The sequence below is a fragment of the Triticum dicoccoides genome, chromosome 7A (genome assembly GCF_002162155.2).
Source record: "Triticum dicoccoides isolate Atlit2015 ecotype Zavitan chromosome 7A, WEW_v2.0, whole genome shotgun sequence".
In the NCBI taxonomy this organism is placed as follows: Eukaryota; Viridiplantae; Streptophyta; class Magnoliopsida; order Poales; family Poaceae; genus Triticum; species Triticum dicoccoides.
The window spans coordinates 709,319,588-709,329,087 of NC_041392.1; the positions used below are offsets into that span (position 1 = coordinate 709,319,588).

The 9,500-nt window shown below is 45.8% G+C and overlaps 1 protein-coding gene across 1 annotated transcript; it reads left to right on the top strand.

The window, feature by feature from the left end:
• The first annotated feature begins 4,166 nt into the window (after positions 1-4,166).
• Positions 4,167-9,091, top strand: LOC119327930 (two-component response regulator ORR25-like). Its single transcript, XM_037600989.1, has 7 exons — positions 4,167-4,305; positions 4,402-4,554; positions 6,927-7,286; positions 7,374-7,390; positions 7,777-8,014; positions 8,363-8,715; positions 8,810-9,091. Exons 1-7 carry the CDS (start codon positions 4,167-4,169, stop codon positions 8,846-8,848), a joined length of 1,299 nt encoding a protein of 432 aa, XP_037456886.1. The 3' UTR covers positions 8,849-9,091.
• Positions 9,092-9,500: the final 409 nt, after the last annotated feature.

Genomic DNA, 9,500 nt, shown 5'->3' on the forward strand with positions numbered 1-9,500 from the left:
ACATGATCATATCTAGATATTCTCATAACTATGCTCAATTCTGTCAATTTCTCAACAGTAATTTGTTCACCCACCGTAGAATACTTATGCTCTTGAGAGAAGCCACTAGTGAAACCTATGGCCCCCAGGTTTCTTTCTCATCATATCAATCTCCATCACTTTATTATTGCTTTGCTTTTTACTTTGCCTTTTACTTTTCACTTTGCATCTCTATACCAAAAATACCAAAAATATTATTTATCATCTCTATCAGATCTCGCTTTCGTAAGTGAGCGTGAAGGGATTGACAACCCCTAAGCGTGTTGGTTGCGTTGAGTTATTGTTTTTGTGTAGGTACGAGGGACTTGCGCGTAGCCTCCTACTGGATTGATACCTTGGTTCTCAAAAACTGAGGGAAATACTTACGCTACTTTGCTGCATCATCCTCTCCTCTTCGGGGAAATCCAACGTAGTGCTCAAGAGGTAGCAGTGGTGCACATCGCAATGACAAAGCAACATGTGCCGCTGGCCGCCCCTGGAACGGCAACAGGCGCCGGCACATGAGCCACCGGAGCCTTGAGAACGCGTTGGGGCAGAGAAGGCGCGTCAAGGTCGTGACCGTCATTGTTTTCGAAAAAACATGGAGGGGATAATATCCCATGAGTTTCCATGAATATACTCGTTTCTTGGATGCATCGAGATTGTGGATTGTCAAAATCCTGAATTCTCATGTGAGTTATGAGATTCTATTGATTGTGATATGGTTGTAAAATATTTTCATATAAGAATAAAGAAATAATCAAATGCATACAATCTACATGATATTTTTTTACAAAAGGGGAGTCTATGCACCACACGAAAAATGGAGAAGCAGTGTAAAAAAAGAAAAATTCCATTTCCATTGGGTGGGTTAGCACCTTCTCCAAAGAAAAAATCCTAGAAAGAGAAAACCATTACATCAATGCGTCCTGTTGGCCTCCATTTAAATAATGAGCTTAAGTGGTGCCTCTAGGTCTTTCTATATAGAAATCATTGGTTGTCAATCTGGCCCTCCAAATCCAAACATTTTTTATTCTCATGACATATATTTGTCGCATAGTGTATTATCTCCTTTCATCTTCATTTGTCATGTGTCGGGTTGAATCATTTCATTTCCATTTTACACGTGATGTGCTAAATCCTTTCATCTCTCTTTGTCGAGTGGCGCTTTGACTCCTTTCAGTGCACCGAAACAAATTTCATGAGAATAAAGGTGACGCATTAATTTGAGATATGACCTGAACATCGCCAAAAGCCTCTTTTGGAATACAGACAATATCATCTAGCTCCTACGTTGGACCACAAGAAAGTTAACATTTGACAATGGAATGGAAACAAAAACGGAATTTTTTAATGGAGTGTAATGAAAATAAAAATGGCAGAAACTACAAACATCCATGGCCTGGACCACAAGGACTCCACTCTTCTATCCCTGTATTTCTTTCTCTCTGCTTTGTAAACGACATATTTCTTTCTTTGTTGAATACATAGGCCTGACACCTCATAATAAGGATCAAAGCATAAGCAAACATTTGGTTCGAATTTGTGTGTTACTCACTTACTCTCGCCCTTAGCTAGGGTGCATCCGGTACTCCCTAGTCTGAAACACCCTTGAACTTATTTGCTTGAAGTGTTTTTCTTCAGATAAAATGCCCTTGTCATATTAATTTTCCACAAAGTGATAAGTGGAGAAAGACTTCCACTCCTTGAGTTTAGGCCTTCACAGTTTCACGTTGCCATGCACAAGTAGGTAGGAATCTGACGACTGAGACATGAACGCTCTCTCTGTTCCCGGTCAAAGGAAGCAGGAGCAGGAGCAAAGCAGGAGCCTCTCCTTTTTGTAATTCAAGACCATAAGAGCATCTCCAGCCGCTGGCCCCTCAGGAGGCGCTAAAAATCATCCCCTGGGGCGCACCGGCGATAAACCACACACTGGGGGCGTGATGCACCCAGTCACGGCGCCCACGTTTTTTTGAAAATATAAATTACGGCACGAACACGGCGCAAATTCAACTAAATTTCGGCGAGTTCGTTCATATTTAAAATATTTTACAAAAAGGAAAAAAAAAGCTACTAGGTTGCTCCTCGCCGTCTCCCTCGCCGCTCCTCGCCGCCCGCTGCCCTTGCAAATCTACATGCCAAGAAGGCTGTAGAACCGCGTGTAGTCGCCGCCGTCGTCATCGTCGTCGTCGCCGCCTCCGCTACGGCCGCCGTCCCTGCTGCAACCCTCCCCCGGTTGGCGTGGCGGGTTGGACGGTCCGGGGGCGTCCTCGTCGTCGTCGCTGTCGAGGATCATGACGCCGTGCTTGTCCTTGCGCCCACGTTTGCGGGCGGCTATCTCCTCCAGGGCCCGGCGCTGCCGGACCATCTCGTCGCGGAGGTAGTCGTCCCGCGCCCACTGCATGGCGTCCTCGTCGGAGATGCCGCGCCGGGCTATCTCCTTGTACTCCGCGGGGAGGCCGGGCTCCGGTTTGGGTGCGACGAGGACGAGGCGGCCAGAGGCGGGAGTGGAGTCGCCGATGCGGACGCCGGAGCTGCGGGTGCGCCGGCTGACAGACGTGTCCTAGGGCTCCGGCTTGACGGGGCGGAGGCAGGGAGAGCCGGTCGACCGACCTGGCGAGGAGGAGGACGCCCCGGGGTCCATGCGCCTCGGGTCCACGAGCTCTCACGGCGGCGAGAGAAGGACGGGGGGAGGGGTACTCCAGCCTCGGCGTGTTGCCGCCCTCGATGTACTCGAGGACGGCCTGCGGCGTGCGGCCGGGCACGCCCTACCATCGGCGCCGCCCCTCGGAGTTGAGCCTGCCGGAGGGAACGCCGCTGTTGGTGGCCTCGATCTGCTCGGGGTGGCGGCGGCGGAAGTATGGCTCCCAGAGCGGGCTGTCGGGGACGTAGCGTGGCCCCTCCCTCGCCGCCGCAGCAGGGAGGCGCGGATTCGCGCGATCCCGCACGCCGCGCCGCCCCGGTCGGCGGCGGTGGCACCGGGACCCCGCCGGCGCTGATTCTCCATGCCCCGGGTACCCGCATGTCCGGCGGGACCAGATACTCGGCCTTAAAAAGGAGCCGAGTTTCGTCCTCGTGAAGGTGGCGGTGGCCAAAGCCGTTCGCCGCCGCACCGTCGCCTGGGAAGCGTTCGGCCATTTTTTGAGCTGGAGACGGCGAGAGGAGAGGGAGGAAGGGGGAGAAAGGTGGCGTCGGTGGTGGAGACTCTGTGCGTGCCACCGGCGCGCTTGGGGTCGGCTTTATATAGGCAGAGGCGCCGCGCATACGCGTGGCCGCCGCGTTACGCGTGGCATGCGAGGGGACGCGCGTCGTCTCGTTTTCACTGCGCCGCCCGTGAGGCATCAATGGCGGAAGCTGACCGGCGCGGCAGCTTTAGCATTGATTCGCCACGCGAAACGAGGCGATGAGGACGACGAAGCGGCGAGAAGCGAGACTAGTCGCTGGCAAGGAGGGCCCGCGGCTCTTTCGCGGTAAAAACGATTCGCCCGGCGTCCCCGAGCGCCCCCCAGCACGCCGGGGTCGGGTTGGGTCCGCCGGCGCCAATTTCGGCCCGAGCCGGTGAAAATTGAGCCCTTGAGGGCGCGACTGGGCCGATTTTTTAAACGTCGGCAGCCGAAAAGTCACCTGGTGGGCCTTGTTGGGGACGCGGCTGAAGATGCTCTAACATTTGTGTCCAACATTAAACATTTGGTGAGAAAAGAACAAAAGCAAAAAACAGCAACACCACCCGTGGTTTTCCTCACCTCTCATGGAAGAGACCATGGGTCGCGGCACAAGCAGACACGCACATTGACATCGGCAGATCAAATGGCGTAGCTGCAGAAATTAAGGAGTAGAAGCAGCGCATGCACACAAGCACGGGGAGAGCGCCTTTGACCTCTGGAGTCTGGACCGCGAGACTTCCACTCCTTCCCTTGACCCCTCTACCCCTATAAATAGACGCCCTTCCTCCAGCCCTTCTCACCACTCCTCTGAATACGGATTGTTTTTAGACGAGGAGCAAAGCAGTAACATCAGTTGTGTCCTGAGACGAGGAAGCTAATAGAGGTTTTGGCTGTGCGGTTTGTGCTGATTTGTTTTTTAATCAGTATTTTTCTTGATGGCGTTTGCTTTTCCAGGTGGGAAGAAGTTCGGAGAACATGGCCACGATGGGTGGGGACCGAAGGCAAATGATGGAGGATGCGGCGGAGGACAAGTTTCCCGAAGGGTTACGCGTCCTCGTCGTGGACGACGACCGCGTCTGCCTCATGGTACTTGAAGCCCTGTTGCGCCGCTGTAAATACCAACGTGAGTCTCTTGATCCCTCCACTTCGCCATAGTCCATTAGAATCGGGACCTTGTGATCTATTTGTTTCTCTGCGAATAATGCTTGCCGCTATGCAGCAACGACGGTGATGGATGGAAAGACGGCGCTCAGGATGCTCATGGCGGGGAAGCAGCAGTTCGACCTGGTCATCACCGACGTGCGAATGCCGGACATGGACGGCTTCAAGCTCCTCGAGCTCATCCGCCTTGAGATGGATCTGCCCGTCATCAGTACTCTCACTGCTCTCAATCCAAAGTCCAATTTTTGAGCTTTCTATCCATGAACACTGACAATTGTTTTCAAGAACGTACTTTTACTCCTCAATCTTGTTGATACCTTGAGAGGATATTAATTTCTTTGGGCAGCGTGTGAGATCCTATATGAGTCTCTTTGATTCAAAGGATCTTTATAGGATTTTTGAAGGATTGGAATCCTTAGGAATTTTTCCTACGTTGGTTGTTTGATTCGTAGGATTAAATCTTGTAGGATTTTTTCCTAAGGATTTATTTGTACTAAATTTCACAGGAATTGTAACATCCACTCCAATCTCTTGGAAGAAATCCTTTGCTTTCCCCATTCCACAATCAAACAAACTCAAATACAATAGGGATGCAATGGACATGCCATTTCAATCCTACGTTTTTCCTATTCCTGTGTTTTTGCAATCCTACGAATCAAAGAGGCCCTATATGTAGGACGATTTTATGAAACCACACACACATGCACAAAACCCACACTCTATTTCTAACCTGGAAGAGTTCTAAAGAACGGGATCCCCACTGAGTCCGAACCAACGGGGTCCCATCTAACCGTTCACTCGTCCGATCGGATGGCGAGTGAGGTAGGAGAGCGGAGGTGGAGCGACACATGAGTTAGTAGGGGACGTAGTGTCGGTTTCTAGCCCAAACCAATGGGATCCTATCTAACCATCCGTCTGATCGGATGGTGACTGGGGTAGGAGAGCGGAGGTGGAGCGACACATGAGCTAGTAGGGGACGCATTGTCGGTTTCTAGCCCAAAACAATGAGATCCTATCTAACCATCCATCCATCAGATCGGATGGATGGTGGGGATGGGGAACAAACATGGATAGCACGTGATTGTGAGATCCCAATTGTTGTTTTTAATAATTGGGCTAATAGTGTTTAGTAGGCTAGAGACATGGTCACTCCAATGGCTAATTTGGGCTAGTGAGAGTCTCTGTCACTCCAATGTAAAATAGATTCCACATCCACGCGTTCGATGGGCGTATTTATGGACTATCTAGAATTTAATTTTATAAATGAGTAGTTTGGCTTAGTGAGACTCTCTATCACTCCTATGTAATGTAGACCCCACTATCCACATGTTCGATGGTTTTATTTATGGACAAATATAATTTAATTTTATATCATCTCAATTAATTGTACAATCCTACCAATAAGAATGAAAACTTTAATCTATTCATAGTTCATGAAATGACCAAGTTATTTTTTTTTTCAAAGCTAATATTAAAATTCGCGTTCTAACAATCACACAAGGTATACGATTGCGCCACACCTGTTTGCTAGGGTTGCATGAATACTACAATTAAGAAATACATATGTTGTATTGATATTTTTTTTGAATTGTATTGATATTATTAAGATTACTACTCATCTTCATTCTCCTTAAAGTTGTTACTCCATATGACAATTTACTCTCAAGAATAGCATGTAAAGTAGGGATGCCCCTTTTAAGTACATACATGAGTAGGTTAACCATGGGTAATACCTACAATACTGCATATTTGTTGACTTTGAATAAGCACATTAATTTGTAGTCAAATTACTTTCACTGAAAGTGCAGCCACAAATACTTATTTTCCTGAATCTCTACTATTATTGCACAAAAATTGTCCAAGATAATTCTTGCCCAATCTCTACCTCGCCCACAGCTGCATGCAATTAATTAGCTATATAGTTAATTACGCATGTCAATTGTCCAAACGTTAATTTATGGAAACTATCACCGAGCATTGGACAAGAGGACCACGTTAATTATGGAGAGTATCATTCTTTGGACGAGAGTATCACGTTAATTATGAAACATATCATCGAGCACTGGACAGTAGGACCACATTAAGCATGGACATTATCATGTAGAATATGTATGTCCCCGTGGCAAGCACAAACAATTAGCTATTCGTAATTAAAAAGCTATTGACAATGGTGGTTAACGTTTACAAACTAATATGAGTGTGATCACTTAAAATGCTTAGAGTGTTACGTGGGCCGATAGATGTTACCTAGTATGCTAGAGAAACTTGGCTGACTGCCAATAATAATACTTGATCTTCAGGTTCACCAATAGTTAGACATGATGATGTGATTTCCTTGTGTGGAACATGTTGTGATATGGCTTAGTCATTGTGTTACCGTTATTGTTTTAACCTTTGTTTTCGTATCTTCCTATAGAACGTGTGTAATTTTTCCCATTTAGTTTGCATTGAAGAAGAATTATAAAACTGAACATTGAAATGCTTTTGCGTCTATAGGCACTTTGACCAAAACATATGTCCACTTCATAGATTTTTGTGAATTTCTGAATTCTAAATCTAAGTCATTGGTCCTATGGCATGCAGTGATATCCGTTGATTGCAACAAGAAGGTTGTGATGAAGGGGATAGATCATGGCGCGTCCGACTTTATGGTGAAGCCAGTGCGTACCCATGAGCTCAAAAACATATGGAAACATGTTCAAAGGTGGAGAAATCCCAAAGCAATAAGCCACATCAGCGATCATGACAATGATGTCCAGAGAGTTCAACCAGCGACTACTGACAAGAGTAAGTACTCGGGGAATAAGAGAAATGTTGGAGATGATTCTAGCGAGAACAATGAGGGCACGCATATATCCACCATCCACAGAAAGCCCAGGATGACATGGACAATTGCGCTGCATAACAAGTTTCTAGAAGCTATCAACCAGATCGGCCTTGATAGTAAGAATTCACATCTTGTGCCTCATTCATCGACAATGCTGGTGGCTGCTCGATATTTTCATTATAATTTTTATTACATAATTGTAGGGGCTGTTCCAAAAAAGGTATTGGAGCTGATGAATGTGGATCACCTCAGTAGAGAGAATGTTGCGAGTCATCTACAGGTTTATTTGCAACCTTTATGCTTAATTTCTATGTTTTTGTTACTATTATTCATAGTCTAACATTTTTTCATATATAAGTGAAAGCTTTTATTTTCTGGGGAACATATCAGTCAAAGCTCTAGTAATGGAACTACCATGATGTGTAATTCTAATTAAGTGTGTCCCTTAAAATGCGAGGCTTATCTCATATAATGCATGCCCCACATTTTTAGGAGTTTTTTTCCCATGCAACATCTTCAGTTCTTATTGTACTCACATGTTTACGTTATTTTTTTCGATGATCATCCATCTTATACCTTGTTATTTTGTCTATCTTTTTATTTCAGAAGTATAGATTGCACTTAAAAAGAGTTAAGTCAAATCCCTCTAGTGATGCATATGAAAGATGGAACTCATCGTACAACATGAACAACAAGGGCAATTTCATGCATAATCACGAACATGGAAGATGGAGTGTGTCCTCTGGCGACACTGCCTCTTGGAGTACAAACAAGTATGGTTCAACGGGTCACTTGGCTCCGCCGATGAACATCCAAAGCAACTTCTACACAGGGTCATACCTCCATGATCGTAGAATGCCAAAGTATGTTGGGAAACTACCGTCGGATGCGAGAAGATTCACAGGTTTTGCTGACCCTCCCGTCAGCCTATACGACAACATACCCAATGAGATAATGTCAGATGAATTTCCATCATTCAATTATAGTAATTCCTATGCTAACATCATGCATGGCAAGATAATGGAGATAAGCAAAGGCAAAACCCCTTCCAATCTTCAAAGTTCATTTGCAAACACAACAGTTGGTGGCGGGAGGTCTCTTGTTGCATCACAGGTGAACTTCCCACATAGCAACCAACTAGAGAGATATGCAATGTCATCTGGCCGGCTGCCTCTGCAAAATGAAAAGGCACCATTCATAAGAAACACCACATCAGTGGGAGGCTTCACTGAGCAAATGGCACCATTCAACATGGCAAGCAACATAAGCTCAGTAGGAACGATGTTGAATGGTAGCTCTACACTTGATGCAAGTAGAACTTCAACTAATGATACTCATCTGGTCAACAGTGAAAGAACTACTTCGATGCTTCACACCCTTCAGACATATGATTTCGTCTCATTGACTCAGCTACATGATGGTGGGGATGGAGCTAGCAGTGTTCCTATGCAAGAAGGCACACTTAATCAGCAACCTCTTAATGATCATTTGAATGAAATCAGTGCCTTCTCAATGGATGATATATTTTCCAACATGCATGTGGAAGTAAGAACTTTTCTCATTTGTACGAATCTATGTGCTCCATATGAATTGTTGACTTGGACATGTGTAATTAAATAACACTTTTCTCTCAATGTAGGATTTCACTGGAGATGATGCTATCGTGGAAGAAGCATGATAGTTCTATAAGTTAAGTCGCCCAATGCGTGAGATGGTTGATCAAGAGTATCATGATCGAGGGGCCTCCTTAAGGCAATAGAGTGCTTTGACAAGTTTGCAAACATAGTGATATGTGTATCCATTTTCATATACCAGTGGTTCTTTGAGATACACTTTGTCTTGCATAACATTGAGAATTGACATGTTCCGCACAACAAGCATAAACACCACCCTTTGGAGACTGTTGTGCCTAATACAAGTCTTATGGTGGAAGCTTTTATAATAGGTTAGCATCCTGATAATCAAAACATTAGTGTTTCTTGAAGCCTATGGTAACAAGGTACACTTTATACCTGGGATAAACTTGTTTCTGGCCCATCATGTTTTTACCTCGAGGTGGAGTACTAAGTGCCATGTGTTACTCTTCATTAGAGCCGTATATTCTTCATCCATAGCTTTTCTTCATTTTTTACTAGAAGCCACAACTAAAGACAACTAAAGATGAACCTCATTTAGTATCATCCATAGAGCGAAGAATTGCATGATGTGCTCAACGGAGACATTGGTGGTGGTGGTCGTGGTGGCAGTGGGAGGGGTGTGATCTTGAGAATCCAAGCGTTGTGCTTTAGGGACTCCCCCACCTTCCAATTCTTTCTCTTGGAAGCTTCATA

Bases quoted from the DNA above. Each gene is read 5' to 3' on its own strand.
- LOC119327930 (XM_037600989.1), top strand. From the start codon at position 4,167: ATGGGTGGGGACCGAAGGCAAATGATGGAGGATGCGGCGGAGGACAAG. The intron at 4,306-4,401 runs GTGAGTCTCTTG...GCCGCTATGCAG, and splicing joins GCGCCGCTGTAAATACCAAC to CAACGACGGTGATGGATGGA. The intron at 8,716-8,809 runs GTAAGAACTTTT...CTCTCAATGTAG, and splicing joins TTTCCAACATGCATGTGGAA to GATTTCACTGGAGATGATGC.